We start from the raw sequence: 23,690 nt of genomic DNA, 5'->3' as shown, positions 1-23,690 counted from the left end.
CAATGGCAGCTAAATCCTCTGACAAGAGAAAAATTCTCAGCCTCACTTCGTCTCTGCCGTCTTTGTGCTTGTGTGTGTGTGTGTGTGTGTGTGTGTGTGTGTGTGTGTGTGTGTGTGTGTGTGTGTGTTTTGGTTCATGTCTAACTGTTTAAAAATGTTTTGCATGATTTACTCTCTCTCCACCCCAGTTATTTCAAACCTCCAAATCTACAGCCCAATCAACATCACCCTTTGTCATGCACTTACTGACAAAGAACTCCAGCAGTGTGGGTGCTGCTTTTATAAAATTGTATGTAGCTAAAGAGCCGTCAATTCAGGGGAATGATTTTAATCTGCAGCGACTGCATGCTGTCATGCTTGCCTTGAAAAAATCCCATCAGTGAACATAATCTGGAAATAATTTGCAAATTTCCCTAGTATCAGTGTTCTGTCAGGGACAGATTTTACAACTGGCTATTTATTTTGTAGTGTGCTGTGTAGAGTAGACTGAATTCTTTTGAAGTTGCCAGTGTTGCTTTACACTGTCAGTCTCTTTAACCTACAGTAAGTGACAAATCACTGGCTATATTAGATATTGGCATCACTCTATTTAAGTTACAGAGAATAGGCACTGGGAATCGACATTATTCATCATGTCATTCTTCTATCAGCTACTGTCTGGTGCAGCTGCCCACCTTCACCAGAGCCTTGTCTACCAGATGGGCCATGCATAATTAAGACGATAACCCTCAGCAGAGACCTGACCCTGTCACAGCTTTGAAAATAAGGTTGGCCAGCCCAGGGGCATACTTCACCCTTCTTGTGATGCCCACAAGTTCCTGCTATGCTGCTCCCAGACTGTGTTAACTGTTATTGCCAGGCAGAGCACACGGTAGTATTAAAATGGTCAAGGTTTTCCAAATATGTCACTGAATTTTCATACTGCGTCTCCTTTTGGCTTTATTTTTTAATTACATTTGTCAATATTTGTGTATTTAGTTTTCTGAATAGAAAAGCCCCAATTGTACAATACATTCCTGATGATATGAAGTTTTGATTATGTTCCCTTGACACTAAGCAGTTATCAATTGCATTATTTACACCTTACCTTGGAGAACATTGACACTAATTTCAAGGATTTTTATGCAGAAGATTTATATACCTTCACAATAAATTGACAATATCCAAAACAACACCTTGAAATGACTGCAGACACAGCTAAAAAACAAAACAAAACTGAAATTAACATTGGAAGCTAAACAAACGAAGCATTTATTTTAGGACTGCTGTGAGAGATTGCATATCACGGAGTCAACGTCCTTTATTTGCAAACACAGGTTCGCACAATGAAATGTAAGAACATAATATGTCCAAATATTTTATTATGGAATAGAATAAAATGAAATAAATGTTAAGTAAAACAACATTTAATTTTGTATTTACTTATCCAGATAGTAAGAATTCTGTAGTGCATTTTTTTTCTTTTTATTTGCACCTCAGAAATGTAAAAAGCAGGATAGATAATGTTAATAATGCGTTTGGCATCTTAGCATTAAAAACTTGACATCTGGCAGACACTGTTAATTAACTTTGAGAAAGGCAGACTGTTTATATTAATGATGCTTCGTGCTCAAACGTAGTCAGTCTTAGTGGTGTCCTGTGTTCTGTTCAAATGACATGACTCAACCAATGAGTGCAATAGCTTAATCTGGAATGTTCTGATGGATCCACGTCTCTGTAAGATTTGGGTACAACAGTCTTTGATTTTCCATTGTTCAGCCCAATCTATTTCCCTGAAACTAGACATTAGCCCGGAGTAGGCTAGGTGGTGGATCAGCCCTAGGTCCAAGCCGTTAGCTCTTTTCCTGGCTCTCTTCCCTCTTTTCCTCAGGCGGTTAACCTCCTGTGACGGCGTTCGCACCTGCTGGCCCGGCTGGGTGGTCGGAAAATGCTGTGGGCAGTAATCGTCTCAGGCTCTACTGCACTTAATCAAATCCCAGTGCTTCCTTTTCCGATGCCGATGTTTATCTAATTAAGTCCTCAAATCGCAAATGTATTGCACTTGGACAACGGTGTGCATTTATTGCACATATAGGTTTTATGTCATAGCTGCAGGAGGACAGCACTTCTCTGCATTGAAAACATTATTCAAATATGGAGACACATACATACGCTATGGAAGCACTTGGAGGGTCTTTATGAAACAGAGTTGATGATGAATCTCTATGGTGAACATCGGTAACTATGGCAGATCTTTTGCTGTAGCCCCTTTGCCGTGTAGCGTATGGAAATTATTCTGTACCAGGCATCCCTTTTAATAGGCCAAGAGTTGCCAAACACACATAGGGCCTGTCATATGTAAATAAGGGACTGGTGCAGCATGTCCTTGTTTCCACAGCTGATTCAATTTATCAGCCTGTGATCAAATCAGTGCTCATTTAGATGCTGTGCGACAGTTTAATAAATCAGATGTAGAAAGGATCATATGTCTCTCCTAGTGCTTGAATCTGTGTTGTTTCCAAGCAGATTGACAAATGACGGCCAATATTTTCAAGGGTGATGTCTACATGTCATTTCCTGAAAATACTGGTTGGACTTGAGCAGCTGTGGCCATTGTAGGAATACATTTTATAAGTCAGCTTAAGGAAGAGAATAGATGTCCTTTGAAGTCATCAATCCCCAAACACCCACCATGACAGTAAGTCCTATCCCCTGATCCGTCTTCACGCAGTGCACTTACATCATGTCCAGATATTCTGTGGCTTTACTGTTCCTTATTCCTCGTAACTAATAGCAGCAACAACTCTGTTTGTGGCTTGAGCTGCTGTGTGGCTGGACTGACAAAGCCCACATGAAAGGATAGTGGGAGACATAATCATTTCACCAGTTCAGCCAGCTCCAGCAGTCTTTGAAGTTGTTGCACCCCAGATCATTACGGCAAGGGAGCACACTGTTGTGTTCCTCCGTACAGTATATCTGTGTCGTTTGTGTGCACAGCGGCTGTCTCTACGGTGGGCTCAGTCACAATAGGCAGTAGGTACGCTAGTGTTATCATGCTATCATTAGCATGTTTTTGTTTGATTCACTGCTGGCTACGTTTTGCTGTCAGACTTGGGGCCATTTTTTTTTTTCCTTTTCCCAAACCATCCTAATCCCTGATTAGTGCTACCTACACACAGCAACCCACCCGGAAGAGCAGCTTGAGTCATCATTATCCTGGTTTACAAAAACACGCATAATATTCTGTATAGTCCCTGCTATCCCTGACAACCACCACCCTCACATTGATAGCAAAGACCTGGCAGCTCTGGAGAACTCATTTGCTGGTCACATGTTTTGTATAATTTAAATCAGTTCATTCTTGTGTGCCTGTGCAGTGGACTATTTGACACCGGTGTGTGTCAGAGATAACTGGTCTTTCACATCTCCCTGCGCATTACATCTAACTTTCGAGAGGCAGGGTGTGAAAAAATGGAACAGTGCTAAAATGTGCCAGCGTCAGTGAAAAACTTGTTTTCTCGTCAGTCACTTCAGGTTAATGGAGTTACCTTTCTGACTTGTAACCCTGTGCGCTACACGGTTTAGTTAAGCGGTCGTGTAAAGAGGGGTAGTTTTGGGTTGAAAGAGACTGTCAGGCAAGCAGGGTTGGAGTCTGAGGCAAGTGTAAGGGTAGATAATGCCTAGACACAGCAAATCAGTCTATTCCGTCACATTTCTGGATCCTCTAATTTTTATCATTTACATTATTTGCTTAAATTCACTCATGATGGTGTCAACTATCTTTCTACTGACTTTAAATATTTCAATTACATGTACATGTATCATGTCGAGTTAGTGTGAATAAATTAAATAACTGTTTGCAGACTATTGCAGACTTAAACATAGACTCCCTATTTAGATGGTCTATAGCACACGGTCTTAAGCGCAGAGTGCTAGTGCTTTTAGGGTGTCCATTTTGCTAGTTAAACGGCAAATAATCTGGGCGTGCGGCGCGGCCAAATAGGTGGTATTTAGACTCTGAATTAGTCATGGGTGTGTTTTTGGCGGAACATAAATCAAACCAAACGCTAGTTGTCTCTCATTCCCTTTAAGAGCCAGGTGCGCCAGGACCTAACACATATTAAACAGCAGCACTCATCTTCACTGAGGGAAAGGGATGTGATCCGCGGCTGCATTAACATGCACACAAGGAACAGCTGATAAACTTCATTGATTATTTAAAACACCTGACTTGTTTCCTTTGGAGAGTTTATAACTACAGCTTTTAGTTTTGCTGATTAAACATAAGATCGGGCCCCATGTGTTCATTCAGTTATTACATATAAAGGTAAAGGGGACTTTTACATAAACTCAATGTGTTTTCCAAATGTTTATCAATCAAGTATTACAACACTATGAAAACAAACAAAATCAAACAAAATCTCCTGTAATGTTTTTGTATGTCTTTGTTTGTCACTTTGGGTTGGTTATGCACAGCATTAGAACTCTACATTAATATTTTTTAAGCTCAGAAAATACATATAATGTGTTACTTGAATTTCTCCTGTTTGTCTGAGACATTGAAATCTTCCAGGACACAGAACAGGTAGTAATTTTCCAGGACACAGAAACCCTGACTTTAATGATATTGCATAACATGCACCTTTGGTATGTTTTGATTAAACTGTACATTACACAACAATAACCCATCTTGACTCTTTTTCTGTAGCCCTGTTCTGCATTAATAATGGGGAAGGTAGATTATTTTTGTATTGTGAATGCTTAAATCATAGAGTATAAAATCTGACATATATTTAATCCTCATTGTATTGACATGAAAGCCACAGTAGTGATTGCAGTTAGCAGCAATATTTGTGACACATAAGATATGGATGAGACATGATGAGTATGTACATAGTTGAGGGTGTCTGACACTGACATCCATTTAATCGAAAAGTACTTGAGACTCCGACCCTCACAGTCAACGCTAATGTCTGTATTGTGTTGACTGTCTAGCACACGGAAATCCCATAATTTGTAACATGTCATTGTCTGGTCTGATCCGCTACAGAGGGGTGGAGAGTGATGCAATGCAGGGAAGAGAAAATGATGATGAAATGGGATTATGTCTCCTGGTATTAAGAACAGGTCCTTGAATTGGATTGACCTACAGTAGTTCCCGTTTCGAGGCGTTCTAGCCGATCAGCAGCATTTCACTCGTATTAAAGCTTCACTCTTTTCAAAAAACAGCGTCAAGTACCCGCAGACAGCCACGTCATGTTTGTGTTTGCATGTATAGGCGTGTGTGTGAAAAATTGATTTTTTTTTTTCAGCTCTGTGGTGAAACAAAAGTACATCAATGATACTCAAACCTTATTCTCACCCCATTGACTCGCTTTTTTTCTCTTTAGCACAGTTCTGCTCTCACAGATATCACACCACTCTCTTATTTTCTCACCCTCTCTAACCTATTCTCAGCCTCTCCCTCCCTCGCTTCTCTTCTCTCCTGCTGCCCTTCCTTCAGTCCCTCCCTCGCAAACTACTTGCTATTCAGTTCAGGGAGGCTGCAGGCAGCATTGCTCTAGCTCCCCATACTGCTGCTGCAGGACTAGACTTTTCTATCCTCTGCTCTCTCTCTCTCTCTCTTTCTGTCTGATAACCAGACATTTCCCCTCACTCCTCTTCTTATTCTCCTGAAACTATGCACCTAAAACCTTGGCTGTCCGCCTGACACACTTAATATTTTACCCTCCTCCCTCTCTTCATGCTTCTATTCTTAAACCCCTGCATCGCTGCGTGACATCCCATTGCAAGCAACTACGCATAGTGGTGTTTTTCGGAAGCGCATGTCAGGATTGGTAAATTAGCCAGTCCACAATAACCCATGCCGACTTTCATCGTTTTTTTCTTTCTTTGATTTTATGGATAGCATTTTTCAAACTATTTAACTCCCTCGCAGACTTGGATCTCTGCCTTGAATTTGTTATCATGAAAGTGTCTTTTCAAGTAGGCCAACCATGTAAGAGTTCAGCATCTTCACACGTTGGGTACATCTTCCAGGGATGCCTTGAGTTTTTTATGGGCTTCAGAGCCCTTGAACAGCCTTGTTATGTTCCAGTGCTGCCTCTCTGAGCTTGTTTCTGCGTTAGCTCAGTCACTGACTATTTTTCGATTGTTTTGGGATACCTCCTACTATAAAAACAGAAATACGGAGGTTGACAGCATCCTAATGCCATTGTACTTACTCCGACTAAGGTAGATGGATTATACAGTCTTAATGATATCTGTATCCTCCCTCTGTGTGTAAAGGCAGTGGAGGAACTGAATTTTCTAGAATTAGATTGTCTATAAGAATTAAATAACTTCCCTCAGGTTATTGCAGATTAATCCATCACAATATTTACTACTATTGTGTCTTCTCGTTGGAGCAACACTTCATGCAGGGTCACATTAAATTTTACTGCACTGTGGGCGGCTGTGGCTCTGGAGGTAGAGTGGGTCATCCACTAACTGGAGGGTCGGTGGTTTGATCCCCAGGTTCCAGCTGCATGTCATAGTGACCTTGGGCACAAAACTGAACCCTAAATTGTTCCCTATGGCTGTTCCATCGGTTTGTGAGAAAGGCTGAGTGCAATATTATCCTGGGGTTTTCTGGTTAGAAAGTGCTGTATCGACACCTCGCATGGATATAAACAAAGCTGTCTTGTCCTGTTTGAATGAAGCCATCACAAAGTATCTACAAAAGCTCCTTTGGGTAAACCAAGATTTGCTCTAACCCCTAGCAAAAGTCTGATGCTAACAGTATGTTAACATATGCAGAATGGTCTGAGATGCCATTGAAGTGTTCCCAGTTGAATTCTGGCTTGGGACCTTTGCCGCATGTCATCCTTGCTGGTTTCCCTCTGTGTTCCCTGTCAATTCACTCCTGTCATCTCAATTAATGGCAAAAAATATGCCATAAATCATTTAAAAGAAGCCCCAACTCAGTCACCAGAATAAATGTTGGCAATGTACTTTTCTGGAAACCATGGATTTGTTGAAACGTGTTGTGACAACGCTGTGCTTATTGTCTGGGTTGGTTAAGGTTAAATATCCAAGGGTTTACATACTTAACTATACATACTATACTCTATGTGGATATTGGTTTGTTTATTTATTTATTTATTTATTTATTTTTTAATGACTGAGGAATTTGTTTTTTGTATCGCATGAATCGTCCAATAAACCATGTATCCATGCACACAGGGTGTTAATCCTCCATTCTGTGTTTACCCAATCCTAAACAAACTGCTCATATCTGACTTACGATGTGCTTGATGATAAGCCAGATGCTTCCTCTCATCCACAGCCTGCTTGACCACAGATGCTAATAGCCAGTGACAGGCCCACAGTCTAAACATGAGCCAGTGTAATGAGAGGAGTAAGCAAACGGCATCAGCCATTAAACATAAGAGAGCTTGTGCCAGGAGGATCTCCGGCTCCTCCTCAGGCGATGTCGTTCTCAGCTGCATTAACTCTAAGTTACAGGAGACTGCCAGCACCGTTAGAGACACTATGGGCGACCATGTGAGAGGAGAAAAGACATGAAGCCCTCACATAAGCCACACATGGTGCTGACTGTCCCCAGGCTCCACACAGGAGCTCTGGATACTCATTCATTCCCCCATAGCAGAATTTTAAAAGGGTGACGATGTTGGTGTGTGTGTGTGTGTGTGTGTGTGTGTGTGTGTGTGTGTGTGTGTGTGTGTGTGTGTGTGTGTGTGTGTGTGTGTGTGAGTCAACGATTTCCAATAACATTGCTAATAAATGATGAAAAACAAATGTAATGCAATTACAATGCAATGCCAACATGTAATCCATATCTTTCAGTTCAGAACACAAAGCAATGATTTTTGATAATCCCAGTGAAAAAAATTTTTTTTTTTTCTTTTTCATAGTGAAATAGGCAGGGTAAGAACCATCCTCAAAATTGTAAATGATGTGTAGAATTTGTGAAACATAAAGGATAATGAGCTACATGTGGTGCACCAGGAGTCCCAAGGACAAGGATTGAAAGCCACTGCCTGAGGTCATTATCACTTTCATGAAACCTCATTAAAAAAGGAAAGTCTGGTGTCAGACCTACAGTACATGCATGCCTTTAAGGACATCCCATAATCAATCAATACCTATGACACATGACAGAAGAGAATAACATTTTATGCCCTTTTCGTTTCAGTTTAATTTCACTCTAAACAGCTGCATGAACAAAACAACTCATTTAAGACATTCACAAAAATAGCTGAAGCATATAAAGCCCTAGGAGGCGACGTGTAAAAAAAAATGTCCTCGGTCAATGTCATCTAAAATCCTGTGAACAGTGCAATGCTGCTCACCGATCCACAATGGCTGTAGCTCCAGCACACATATAAAGGTCAAGCTTTTGTTTGTCCACACCCCTGCTACACACTTTGTTACCTGATCAGTTGTGTGATTGGTATTGTGGGAGGTGAAGGTGCAAAGATAATCCTCCAGTTATGAGTTATTATCTTCTGTGTACGTGATAAACTTGTATCCATCACTGACCATAAATGTTTTTTACAAGCTGTAAAGCAACAACACAGGTTAGACAACAAAATTAAAGCTGTAGTTCCTTTATGTTACCTAGACGTAGAACCCATATGCAGATAGATACATTTAGAATTGAATAACATTTATTATAGTAATTTACTTAATCTCGATCTTCTCTCGAAGAAGATCTCAGTATAGCTTAACAAATGATTCCTGTCATTAAAAAGCAAATAAATTGTTAGTAGTGTCCATGTCTACATGGGTTTCCTCCTGTTTTCTCCCTCATTCTGAAGACATGCAATTGAGTTGGAGATGCTACATTGTCTATAGGTGTGAATAAGAGTGTGAATGGTTGTCAGTCTGCATGTGTTAGCCTGTGATAGACTGGCGGCCTGTCCACACTGGCTGTACGCCTGTATTTGAGCTTGGATGGACTCCATCCCTACACAACCCTGCACATGATAAGCATGTACAGATAAAAGATGGATGGATAAACAAAATATAACATATACTTTTAATTTATATTTTTATTATACCTTTGATTCCTCCGGAACAACATTTAGCAAGCCAGTTTCAATGCGTATGAACGCGCTTCAAAACATACTCACATTGTATTGTAAATTCTATTTCTGCTTATTTGCTACAGCCTTGCATTGTGCCTGCACTGTATATCAATCAGTATGCCAGGGGGTTATAATGGCTATAATGAGATTATGATATGGCATCTATTTCTGTACTTTGTTGCTACATCATCTCATTTAAAAAAAATAACAAAGGAAAAATATTCTAATCTGAACTGCTCATCTGGAAGTATTTTTCTAAGCTGCAGGCATTGCAGCGTGTTTTCCTTTTCAGTATCCTGTAATCAAACTAGCTGATAGCCACCGCTGCACCTCTTTAAGTTCCACTTAATGAGAACAAGTCAAATTGGCCCATCAGCTGAGGGAGCACAACTTATCTTAATGAGGATCTGGCTACCCATTATCTCCTGGTAACCCGACCAACATGTTACCACCATTATCAACCCCCACCCCGGGCTCACACATACACAAACACTTTCTCACCCTCTCGTTATCAGCTTGCCTTCCCCTTTAAGCCCACTGCAGACAGTATAACCACATTGGACAGTAATTGTACCTCTCGCTCCTGCCTAATTGAATTGACAAGGAGCCGGAATTGATGTCATTTAACACATTGATCTTGGGAGACAATGAGACTGAATGCCTCATGCCCCCTTTCCTCCCCCACCTGTCTTCTATTTTCTTCTCTCTGATTCATCTGCCCATTCCTTTGATTTGCCATGTTATTGCCTATGAATTACCAGATTCATTCCTCACTCCTTTCACCATCCATCGGTTTCAGTGTTGTCTCGCCTTTGTAATTCTTTCTCGCCTTTGTTTCAAGGGTGGGACATAGACATGGCGATAGTAAAAAAGTTCAATGAACGAGTGAATGCTGCCACCTTTTCTTTAAGATTCGTCAGATAAATACTGATCACCTGCATTTTTATTAACTTTGTTCATGCTTTTCTTTCCGATACAAAAGTTTTTGACATCCATTCACACATTGCTCAAAAATATCATAAAAGTAAACATAGACAACAGTCTCAAAGAAGCATAAAGAAAAACTGTGATGTTCCCAGCCCTACCAAAGACATTCGACTACAAATGCATTTGACACGTGTTTATTTCCCGTCTCTGAAATAGCACTTAAATTGGGCACTAGCTTTTATTTTACAGCTCATAACAACTGGAAAATGGAAAACCAACATACCTGAAACAAAGTGCCACAATCTTCTGATAGTATTGTATGTCTTACTCCACCATTACAGGTTTGGAGGTGAGAGATGCAGTGAAGCAGTTTGCACTGCGGTGCACCACAGAATTACATGACTTACTTTAGGAGGGCCTGAGAGAGCGAACACACTCAGGGCCCTCGGCCGTTCCGCCAGCGTGCGCCGTGCGCCAGCCGTCTCCTGAGTGGGCAACAACAACTCCGCTGCTACTGCTCCCATTACCCCGCACGCTAGATTCTTATTTTCAGACACTCTCCTCTATCTTCCTCTCCCCAACTGAGAATGAATGAGTGCACACCAGGGGGTGGAAAATAATGGATGGGGACAGTTGGGAACATTGTCTGCAAAGCACCACGGGGACTTGTGTTTACCAGAAAAACCGAACATGCACATTTCATTATGTGGCAGTCAAAAACTAAACAATCAGTGCTGCTGTATGGGAGACAATTGATTCAACAGCCAACTGTGATGTCAAGCTTTTAATGGCTGCGAATTGGAGAGCACAATTGCTCACACACACACACAGGGCACACCTGGATGGGAATGCAGGGAAGTCAAATAGTTTCCCAGATAAACACTGTGGACACATAAATGCAATGATGTGACTTGGTTCGTCTCTCTCAGTGTGGTTCTCCCTCACACACACAAACATGCACGCAGATACATCCACATATTAAACACCACAGTTTCGATCATAGCAGAATGAATATGAGCCTGACGCATTGACTAACCTATGACTCAGCATTGTGGACTGCCTTACGTATAAAGTTTGTGATGGGGAAATCATGCGTAGGGATTTTAATTGGGTGTTTTATGTTTTGCAGGAAACCAAACATAAGCAAAACATTTTCCATCGCATGTTGAAGGAGTTTTTATGTATCATTTCAAGCAGAAGAGGAATTACACAAAAGGGAAGCATGTATTTTTAGTAATGATAGCCTTATAGACGTACTGTAACTGTCAAAAGAATACTTCATTGATTTTTAAGATTCAAGATTACACAATGAGCTGTAGCATTTATAAGAAGCTATTCTCTCCAATAAGTACTGCTGTGTTGTCAATCAGAGCTCAGAATAACAGGTGCTGGGTTTTGTCCCCTTAGACTGACATCACTGTGCTGTTTTAATCTCCTTAACTCAGATTAAAGAGTACAGAGGTTTGAGAAATAAAACAGCTGGGATTTCTGATTCCAGAAAATGAAAAAAAAACAAAAAACAACACACACACACACACACACACGCACGCGCGCACACACACACACACACGCCAATATTGTCAATATTGTTTATCGGTGTGTCTACTTATGGTATGAATAATGAGAGGAGTTTATTGTGTCATCATGAGCCTGTCCATTTTCTCTTTCTCGCAGTTCAATTAATGTCGAGAGTTATACATAAAATCATATGAATATGTCTGAAGTGTCCTCAGACAGGTTCCAGTTAAGCCCCTTTTTTATTTTTGGCAGTGAGCATCTTTAATCCCGTGCGTCCCTCTGGTGCCTTAATGACACATTAGGCTCTTTAGGCACTACAATGACTAATGATGTCATGTCCTCTGTTTTGGCATAGCAAAGCTTGTCTGTGCATGCACATCAAAGTGTGAGTGCTTGTATGAGAGCGTGAGGGATAATAGAATGCAACTGAATGTTATCCTCATTACCTCTCCTCCCTCTATGTCAATCAACAAACAGCTAAAAGCTGTTTTCTGCATGTTTCAGAATACGGCTTGCAAATTTAACAACATCACACATACAGCACAGTAGACATTTTCGGGTCAGGTCGGATTGTCTTTGCTGGACTGAATCTCAGACATATTACTCGCATTATGAGGGCCAGTTTTCTTCCTTTCAGTTTGCTGCATTGCTCTATAAAAAAATGGCTGCATCATGTGATTGCTATTAGAAGAGGGGGTGACTAACTGTAGTATGAGCTCAGAGACAAATGGCTCATTCCTAATGTTTAACATCCATATGAAAGAAAACGCGTGCTATATGAGCCTTGGCCAAGGGCAAGCCAGCAATACATTATACAGAGAAGTATCTGTTTTTATGGCTACAGGCTCTTTTCATTGAGCAGCACTTTCACATCAGTGACCTTACACACATGCAAATTCCCCACAGAACAAACTCGCATGTTGTGCTTGGACAGTGACAAATTCAAACTGAAGACATTGCTGAAATAGAGGGGTTACAACAAAAATCTAATTTTAGTTGTAAAAAATAACTCTGAACTTCTGAGTGTCAGGTAGTCAGTGTCATCATGTTGTGGGGCTGAGTTTTTTATTTGTAGCCCTCTCCCTCTGCTGCTGTCTCTCTGTGTGATAGGAGGCATGTTTAGAACCGATGTGGAAACCGTAATTTTACAACCTGATAGTGACCAAGGCATTGAAAGTGACAATCGCTGTTAACCTACAGGCGAGTTTACAATGAGGCGGGCGTGTGATGGTGTATCATTTAGTTCTTCGTGACACGTAGATATGAGCCGTTCTGTTCCACTCAATTATCAAAAGGGCAGGACAATAGTGCGGCAACATAGAGATAAGCAGCCACATTTTGTGTCTCATTAAACAGGATAATGACTAAATAGCCCCTTTATTTAAAGCCCTGTTGTTATGGAGTTGTGGTCAGGTTGTCTAGAAGAACTCCTCATTCGGAACAAGCATAGGTGGATGGGGATCCGTATCACCAGGTATTGTGTTCTTCTGCAAAGACCGATGAGCCTTTTTGTTTTTTTGTCCTCATGCTATGCTGGGTAGAAATGTCTAATGGTTGCCTGGCGACGGCACCATAATTGTTTATGCTGGTATTTGACAAAAGACCACTGTGTCTTACAACCTGTTCATCATCCTGATGAACATTTTTTGCCTGCAAAATATTTATAGAGGAAATGTAATGTGTTTTCCTTTTTTTTTTGTATGTGTTTTCTAAAGGCTCTTTCGTGCATGTTAAAGATTTTAAAGAAGTTAAAAAACCCAAAGTCCGCACCGGCAGAAGCTCCTTACTCCCACAGACATTACACTATGACACCGAATAAAATATGTGCATAATTTATGCCTAGCAGCTAGTTTGGCACAGGACAGGATTCATTCCACACAGATGTTCTGTTGTTATTAGCACTACTGGCTCAAGTGTGTATGAACCGACCAATCAGAGCAGACTGGGTATTCAGGAGGGGGGCCTTAAAAAGATGAGCGCTAAAACTGAGTGTTTCAGATAGATAGGGAATAAAGTGCTGCAGCAAAGAAAACCAATGTGTGTTCTGAGCCTTAAAGCATGTGAACCTATTCTAGCATTTACCCAAAATAAAATTATGAAACTGAAAATGAGCATAATATGTTTTCTTTCATCAAAAAATTCACAAAAAACCTGACAACATTTGTCAGCAGTTAGAGCAGGTTGTCCACTAATCGGGGGGTTGGTGGTTTTTAACCCCCGGCTTCGTTGGTATGTTAAAGTATCCCTGGACTAGATACTGAGATACTTGCTCCTGATGGCTGTTCCTTTGTGTATGATTAGCTGAGCATAGAGATACTGTGAGGTGCTTTGGTTAGGGAGTGCTGTATCCCTGCTGATGAACAGTTCAACACCTTGTGTGGCAGCCTCTGCCATCAGTGTATGAATGTGGGCGTGAATGGGTGAATGTGAGAAGTGTTCTAAAGGGTTTTGAGTGGTGGGTAGACTAGAAAAGCAGTATATAAATGCAAGTCCATCTACCATTCACCATTCAGAAACAACTTCTTCAATTTGTCAGTTCTAAAAATAAAAGGACAGAATCATTATTTGTTGACAATTGACTTCAGTGTTGATGGAGCATACAAGGGAAGCCGTGTACAGTATGTAGCAAATGTACGGCTGTCACACACGTACTGTTGCACACTTTTTTATTGTTAGTTTCACATTCAGCTAAACTCTTAAGCTGCGTCCCAATCCCCACGCTTCATTACAGTTGTAATATTGTTGTTGTACATTCATTTTACCCTTACTTTAATCTTTGCAGAGAAATTGGGGAACATCTTCTATCAAGCTATGGCAACCTGTTCACCATTATGCAAATACTGTATCTGTTAAATTAGCAACAATACTTAACATTATATCCTTTAAAAAGTCATCCTTTATTCATTAACATTGCTATTTAACCATTCTCCACTGCCTGAGACCCACATGTATGCATTTCTCTTGAGGAATCAGAGTACAGGATCATTTATATGTGTCCTGGAGCAGAAATTATTCACTCCAAGACACTGACAGTATCTTTCTAACCTTCAGGCCAAGCTTCCATCCAAAGTTTGATAGTAAAAGTGGAAATTTTATAACTGGAGTCGTATAAATCAGCCCACTCTTCTCCATGGTCTCTGAGCAAAGACAGTAGAGCTTGTAAAGTGGTAAATGGGGTGCCCAGGCGGCATAGCGGAAACTGGAGCCCCTTCCCTGGCCAGGCTTTTCAATGAACACAATTGGCAATATTTCTATATGAAAGATGGTAAGAGACGCTGTCCTGGTATTTGCCTTAGCGACTCCTACTGGTTGGTCTGGATGCGTGTTAGCTGGAGAGTAGGGGAATCCGAATAGAGAGAAGCTCCGTGCTGCTCTGCCAGTGAAACTCCCTGCTGTCAGGTGAGAAGAAGCAGCTGGTGACGCCACGTGTATCAGGTGAAGCACATGGTAGTCGACACCCTCCTAAAGTCACCAGTAGGAGTTGGCAGTGACATGAAGTGCAGCACACAGGGGAATTGGCGACAACTAAGTTGATACTTGCCAGATACGCTAGTTGCTAGGTACCAAACTGTTTGAGACATGTTTCCACTGACTTCGGTCTAATCATGGAACGCCATCACAGTACACGTCGACACCAGTACTGTGATGAAGTGTATTTTGATAATTGCCAGTTGTCACCAAATATACCCCATAAGCTTTGTCTGGGTCACTTCACAGGAAAAATACACTGTGAAATATATAGTGCAGTATTGGGAGTCAAACTGATACAATAGTTGTGGCATGAACTTGAACTGGGTTAACATGGTATTTTTGTTTTCTTTCACAGACTGGGAGGAAAGAGAAAGGTGACCCGTTGAACTCAGCCATTGATAAGATGACCAAAAAGACCAGGGATCTGCGCAGACAGGTAAGTACATGTTTCACGCTACATCTCAATCTCAACCTTTTAAACACTGTATAAACCTTTTCTCAAAGAAGACTTATTTTTCCTTTAACGTCTCTGTAAAGGTTAGGGCTGACGGGCTGACAGATTATCCTTTTTTTTTTTGGCAAAAGTTTCTCAAATGAGAGAAAGTAGTGTATTTGTTGGGGACTATTTTCAGTGGCATATCAGTTTCATTAGTTCCATTGGTTGTGGAAACTATGGTACCAATGTTTATTTTAATTAGGGAACATGTCAGAGTGGAACATTTTAGCACATTGATGTGTTGGTAATGTTTTTTGGACAACAATAAAGGAATATTGTACAGGTGAATGTGCTACAGTATATCAGGCTTTGGATGCAAAAGCAATCCATTCATTGTTGTTTTGGGTTCACTCATGACATGTGTTGACAATAGCGTATAACTAAATGTATTCTTTAATAACCTCACTGAGTGCCAGAAGCACTGTATATAGATAGACATCCCTATCTTATTTAACACTAATTATAGTCACAGCATTTGTGAGATACAAGACCAGAACATGTCCTTGTCTCTGCCATCAGAGTTTAAATATTCAATACTTAATAGCGATCACAGTCTCCTCATTGGCGAGACCATGGACGAGGACATGGACAGATCACCAGTAACCTTTAACCTGTAACCAGTAACCTGAAAATACAGAAATACACATACTCTATGAACAACCACTGCAATAAATTTAAAGTATTTGGAGCACACACAGGAAAGACATGAGGACATCATCTATGACTCACACCCATTCATAAACCATCAGGACATCAGTTACAGTCCCTGAATAGAGTTACACTCCTAAACAACCCTGTCCTTTCATTCAGTGCAAGAGAGGCACTCAAGCAAAATTGACAATAGAAACTACCTGCACAGAGTAGCTGCAGTTGCGTCCTCTCTGGCCTCTTAAGACCAGGGGATCATTACAGATGGGAGGCTATATCTCCCCCTCCCGCTGGGAATTTGGTGGGGCTGCCTGACAGACTGCCAGGCGGTACTCACTCTGACAGGATGTTCTATTGACTCAGGGGTTGGCTTGACAGAATAGGCGGTCTGTTTGAGCTTTGAGTTTGGATGGGAGGGCAAATTCACAGCTCACATGCAGGCATGGCATAGAGATGCAATACTGTAATTATGTCAAAACATTTTGAATTTAGCAAGTCAGTGGCGCCGTGTAGAGACACAAGACCTTCCTGAAGGGAGGAGCACAATTGTGCGTTTGAGCTTTTCAGTCTGCGCCATCTCCATTGTGAAAAGGAGGGATCAAATATTAGAGCAGACAAGCACAAATGACAGACAGCGTTTGTGAAATGAGAGCAGGTAAGACTGAACAAGCCTTGTGACAACACCGCCAGAGAAATGTGGCATTGTTTTTTTCTTTCATCCTGTTGTTTATACATACGAGACAATGCTAAGCTGTCTGTTATCCAGGGCAAATTCGGTAGATGTCAAGCATGTCTTTCCCACCCCAGTTTTGTTTTCTTAGTAAATGTAAATTTTGACAACACTACCCAGCCTAATGGAGACAATGCAGGGTAGCATAACTATGCAGCATTTTGCATTATGCAAGCATTAAAAGAATGTTTGAATACGAACGCGACAATAAAAGTATATTTTCTAAACAAACAAGATAACTTGAGGACGTGCAAGCAAATATCGAACCAACCTTCATGATTATAAAATTACAGCCCAGCAACATGTTGTTATTCCTGTCTTCATTCACAATGATTACATGTTTGCTCTTTATTTACAATACATACTAATCATCTGTATCTCCTGAAGAAAGACTTTCAATCACCGCTGATATTCAGAGCCATGCTCCTTCAGTCATAATTTTATTTTCTTGATGAGATTTACACACTAGCCGGTACAGCATTTGGATAAGTCTGTTTTTTGCAATTTCCCCTGCATGCATGTGCACAAAGACACACACACACACACACACACACACACACAGACTCTGCTCTACATCCTCGGCTCTTTGAAGGCTTGACCATGCTGCTCAGTGGGGCAGCACACTGAAATTAACATAAGGTATGTTCTTACCAGCTAAAAAAAATATGAAAAACACTGTATTCATTTTTTTTATCAACAATATACAACAAGCTGCTATAACAACTTGTCTTTGCCCAAAACTTCATCTCCATAAGTCAGTGCCCCTTATGCCTTACCAGCCTTTTCGCAGCAGGTGACTCTCTGCTTTCCTGCTGTACATCTGGTGCTGGCAGCAGCAGGGCCTCTTCCATGCTGACCCTCTGGGCCAAGATGTAGCCAATAATTATGACAGCAGTGATCATTTCCCTGCTATCCAGCTATCCATTATTTTAATCATGATAAATACCAATAATGTGTTATATATTGTGCCTTTCAAAACAACATCTAACTATTAACAGACAATGTCAAGACAGGACATACATAAGACAATACTTTGAAGTATAACATAGAAGCAATTACCATAACTAAATATGACCAGAATTAGGATTGAAAATATGGTCACCTCTGGTCTCAAGGCTGGGTGTACACTCTGGCTGTAATGGAAATATTGAGAGCTTCTTAACTTGTGACTGAGCAAGTGATTCAGTTGTCTTAAAATGAGGCATTTATTAAAGCTCAGTTGAGGAGAATAGAGTTGTACATCACAAGAAAATTACCCAATTCTAAAGGACGTATCTTAATAGTGAGTACTTGACCCACGAGACATACTAAGTCTCCGAATGAGGTTACTCATCACTCATCTACTGTACATATGGATACCATGGGGTATTGAAGTCTAAACAAAAAACTTTGCTTACTGTAGTTACTGTAAGTCATGTTGTCTGATTCTCAGGTCACATGTATCACTCTCTAAGAGGAGGCAGTCTGTCTGTCTGTAAGAATCTGAGATAAAGCAAAACATATCAATGGCCTCGGTTGCCCTAGGAGATGGAGGCAGCCTTAACAGAACAGCTGCCCAACTGCTAAACCTCTGGAGACACAGAATTGTACTATTTCTCTGCAATAGACAGGCCATGACCTGCTGTTTTGCTAAAGTGACCTGAGAACATTCCTATTCTTTCAATTGATTAAAAAGTGTACCACAGTTTACTCACTGCAGGCATTTCTGCTTTAGTGGTGAAAACATTAAAATGCAGTTGTGCCAACTGGTTATTGTTATCCACCTCCGTCAGTTTGGAAATTTTCAATGAGAAAAACAAAACTTTGCAACCATTTTAAGTTTAGCATCAAAACAGAGGGCCAAGCAAATAGCACATCAAAGCTTAACAACTACAGGCCAAGAAAGAGAGAAGATTTTGTGAAAATCTTTTGAGAAATATTTTGCTACCAGTGTCAGCAGGTGTTACGGTTGGATACAGTGGTAAATCTTCTCCATAACAAAGTAAATGTTTGAAAACAATAAATAACTCAAAATTGGTCCGTGTGGCACAAAATAAAATTGGTTGAATATGACGCAGTTCCTGTTATAGCAGAGAAGGTCAATTTGCAAGGTCAGATTAGAAACATTGTGGGACTATTACAGAATGTAAAACCGACTTCTAAAAATGATTGAGAAGTATGCCATTGACAATTACTTCAAGTGCTGTCATTAGATCCAGTGGCGTCGGAGCGAAGCACTAAGCTCAGTTACAGCATGCTGCTCCCACGAAGACTGTAACCTTTTTTGATCGTTTTCATAGCAGGAGATTTCTGATCTTCTAAAGAAATGTATTTCATTATCTTTCACACTGCTGAAGCAGGCATAATGTTATTTGTGTGGCTTCTTGAATTGTCTCGCAAATGAAGACGGTTTAAAGGTGACTGATGAAATGAAGGTGAAATTAAAGTGTTTAATAATTGGGGTTTACTAGTATAAGACAGTTATACTGTACCAACTGTAAACCAGTGATAATAATGTTTACTGTAATTTAATTACAGAAATTTAGAATTTACATCCTATACAAAATATTCTAAGTAATACAATAGAAAGTTAAGCTGCATAGCTCGGGGAGGTGGAAGGCCACACAGTATCTTTATGCATGGGTTCACTTCCAGTCACAGAATGTCATAATTTATCTTTTTATTAACTGCAACCATAATCTTTACTCAACCTGGACCTATTTGTCTAACTTTAACCCTAGTTCATTTGCCATAGACACAATCTCTCCATAACTCTAACTGTACAGCAGTTGTCATGTGCAGATATTGAATAATGGAATTAAAGTAGAAAAAAACTGCACACGCACAAAAAACACCCATGTCATCTGGGTGCTCAAATCTGATCTACTTGTCTGGTGATAGAATTGTGATACCTAGTAGTTGACGATCAACTCAGTTGTAATCACTGTTGCTATTTTGAAATTGCTGCTGTGATATCACTGTTGTTATTTTGATAATACTTTGAGAGACAATGTATTTTGATACTGTGCCCTTGAAAGCTCAAGATTTTAACTTTTGAAGTCCCACATTCTTCCACCATAAACACAACCAACTACTCCTGACATAATCCTGATTTTCCTGAAATGAAGATCCCCTCAGTCCCATACAGGGCTCCACAGTGCAGCTATTTTGGACGCACATGCATCCAAAAATATGTGAAGTGCGACTAAACATTTTCATCGGCCATACTCGTGCGCCTGAAATTAAGATTTATAATTGAGATTATCATAATTTCTTGTTCTTTCTTGTTGAATGTATTTGGACCTTTATTCATGTTTACAATCATTAACATCTACATAATATGCAATGCAATTAAATTAAACCAAAATTGATTATTGTGTGCAACTAAATTATGTGCAGGTGCACTTAACTGAAAAAGTTAGGCGTACCAGTTCAACCACTGTGCATGTCCGGAGTGCCTCGAGATGAGTGGTTTAGCCTATATATAGCCCAATTGCAGAGTGAAGCCCACATACCCATAGAACTAGGATAATGCTTAGTCACTGATCCAAGTCCACTTGGTTGAAAGAAATGACAATAGCATCAGTGAATGCAAATGTAATTGAAATTCAACATGAAATCAACTGAGCTTTAACCTCACTGTCTGATAAGAAACTTTCTATGCCAAATGAGGCGCCATTACCAGATCACAGAAATAAAATGTCGAGACGAGATAATGAGTGATCCGGCATTCTGTAGCTCTGTTTAGCCCAACAACTCAAGCTTGAAAATTAGCTATCCAATACAGAAGTTGTTTAGGAAAGTGGTCATCTTTAAAGTTAAACTTATTCAAAGACAAATCACAATTTTCTTCTGTAATTCTTAATATTGTGTATAATATTCTGTTTCAGACTATAAAATGCATCTTCAACAACTGATATCATTCTTCAGCCTGAAATACACAACAACATGTTTCATTTTCTGATGTATTTTTAAAATGCCTCCTTTGTTACAAACCCTACACCCTTCCTTGAATCAAAACAGATTTATCCCTTAACTTGGTCAGTACTTCAAGCATGGATTACTGTTGAATAAACACATTAAAAGGTAAGTAAATGCTTTGAAATAAATGCCCATGTTTACTTAACGCAGTAGATGGGTGTCCTATTTCACTTGAGAGAAGCCAACATCTTATCTATAGCTTGTGCCCATGTGACTATCTTGAAAGCCTGAGACTGGGATAGTTGCGTAGGCCATCACTCACTGCTGCTTTACTGTCAATAATAGTTGCTTTTTAGAAATGACTGATGCTATAAGAGGAATCTTTGAAACACAGAAAGCAGTGGTTGTTTAGATTAGGACTCTTGGAGAAGAGGCTCAGTCTGCCTCTCAAACAGACAAGAACATCAAGTAGTTTGTTCAGTTTCATAATAACAGAACAGGTGAAAAATGTACACTTACTCAGCAGATATAATACCTTCATTCACAAAAAATGAGTTACATTGCATCTTTAGTTGCCGTTTGAAATGAGAGTGCTTTAGCCTCTGGCCCTTTTTGAGAGCAGGCACTGATGAAGAACAAGCACTACAACAACGTCACATATTACTGCTTGTATTTTTATTTAACATTTTCTCAACAAAGAAGAAGTCCTTTTTTACTAGAAATAGAAAGAGTGAGAGGTGGACAGAAAAACAGATGGACATAAAGGGAGGACAGTCCTTAGCATAATTTCTGAGGATTTAAATATATTTCCTTCTTTAATTAGCATTCAAAAGGTAACCAACCTGACAAAGTTGTTGGAAATGAGCCATGTGTTCTACCCCCTGTCATCCTGCATGTAATGAATGCATCTGTCAAGTCATCTCTCCGGGCCCTATTTTGACTGATGGCTGATTCCAGGATTCCCTATAGCACTACTGTTTCACATATTTTTTATTTCTCTCTCTCTTCCTCTGCCTCTCTTTCTGCTTTGGGATGTTGAAATCATTTCCATTCCTGCCATTAGTTTGTTGATTAGTGCAGCTGTTTTTAATTGTTGAGGGTTATCATGTAAAGGAGGAACAGCTGCCACAAATCTTGTCAGCTGTAACTCTTTGTTTAGACTAACAATTCTAGATTATCTGTGAATCCGTTCGCTCTTTTCCTGCAAAATGTTTTGAGGCTACGCATTAAAGTTTCATTGGCTATATTTGTGCAAATTCCCCGTCAACTCATGCACTGGAAAACACACATCCACTTTTACGGGCATCACATGTTGATTAGTTATGTTTTGATAGAATAAAGACCAAAAATAAAAAGAAAGATGACTACATGACAACTTGTACGAGAAAGGAGTCACATGTGAAATGAATCCCACAGAACATTATTACCCAACTCTGCAGTTCCCCTCAGCTCGATGGAGTTTCAGCTCATTGTTTTGGTTTTACAACCCGCAACTATTCTGCCATGGTTTACTCTTACAGTACTACTCTCATCCACATCAATTTCAGATGCAGCAGGTTGTTGTTTAGGTGCATTCAGTGAGTATGCTACCTGCCAGCAGCAGACAATTGAAAGAGAAAGTTTGCTGGTTAGCAAGCAGCTTGCCAGAGATTTTCCTCAGTAGGTGTTACAGACAAAAAACAAAGCTAAAGCGAGAGTGAATATTGAATTTATATTTGCCAGGTAGCCAGAGACATGACTCCAAATAAATGCAAATGTTGCTCTCTATCTGTTTGTTGTGTAAATAGGCAACTCTTTGCCAACACGTTTGCTGTATCAACTTTATAAGGTGATAATATGTCAGTGTTGTCTTTACAGTTAATGCATGTTTGGACATAACTAAATCATAATGAGAAACACAGCTAGACACACAAACATAATTATACTGCAGTATCATTAAGTCCAGTTAGGGGCCCAAATTATTGAATCGAAACTGCATCACAACAGACTAACATTGCTCATGCAACCCTCTTGCCAGACAAAATGCTGGTATGGGAAGATTCTGCAAACCCCGAGGTTACATTCAATGATACATAGGTGCTTGTCATTAAATCCAGCTAATTTAAATATATAAAGACAAGCTTACATTTCGCAATTGTGCGTTCTGGATTTTTTTTTTTTAACATAAAGCTGCTCAAACTTCCAATCCCCTCCCTCCTCTCTACCTCACCACATGAATGTGCAGCGGTAATCGCCAGACATCAAACAGACAGCAAACTGCTCTCTGTGCATTCATGAGCAGACGGGACTGCCTCTTTATGGAGTTTTCTGTTCTGATTAGACAAAGTGGGCAGGGATACCAGAACATTTCTTCTCTCTTTTACTGCTTGTGCGGTGAGAGGAGACACATAGGTTACTGACCAAACAAACAATGATTACTATTTGAACATATCGCTATTTAGCACTTATTTTGACTTACAGCAAGATGTGTGCCGTGGCAGTTGGGCCTGCTGTTGCTAGGATGTAGAGTGGGTCGTCTACTGATTACAGGGTTGGCGTCTCTATCCCCACACGTCTAAGTGTCCTTGGGCTTGACACTGAACCCCAGGCTCTCCCAGCCACAGGGGATGCACAAGCCAGTGTGTTTTTAATGATTGATAAAATGCCTTGATTAAATGGGGACGGTTGCGTCCGGAAGGGCCAGAGCCTATGCCAAATCAAATGCAGATCATAGAAATCAGATTTCCAGGGCAGGTTACGGGTGCCCGGTTTGTCAGTGAGATGGAGCAACAGCACTTTTCCTAAAGGCTTGGTGTCATTGGTGTTAAATATTTTAATAATCCCTGACTTTTTTTCTGAGCGAAGCATGGCCGCCAGGGTTCTGCCTGTATGTTTATCTACTGTATGTCACTACACATGACTTCAGGCACATATTTTAAATTCAAATCTT

The 23,690-nt window shown here is 40.2% G+C and overlaps 1 protein-coding gene across 1 annotated transcript in view; it reads left to right on the top strand.

Annotated features, from left to right (window-relative positions):
• ctnna2 (catenin (cadherin-associated protein), alpha 2) overlaps positions 1-23,690 on the top strand; it is a 322,519-nt gene that overhangs the window by 216,962 nt on the left and 81,867 nt on the right. Inside the window, exon 8 of the mRNA XM_084366449.1 lies at positions 15,343-15,423. Within this exon, the coding sequence (XP_084222575.1) occupies positions 15,343-15,423 (81 nt within the window). The remainder of the gene's footprint in view (positions 1-15,342; positions 15,424-23,690) is intronic.

The sequence above is a fragment of the Pagrus pagrus genome (genome assembly GCF_965226575.1).
Source record: "Pagrus pagrus genome assembly, chromosome: 2".
In the NCBI taxonomy this organism is placed as follows: domain Eukaryota; kingdom Metazoa; phylum Chordata; class Actinopteri; order Spariformes; family Sparidae; genus Pagrus; species Pagrus pagrus.
The sequence above is the reverse complement of the archived record's forward strand: the minus strand, read 5'-3'. Positions and strand labels throughout refer to the sequence as shown.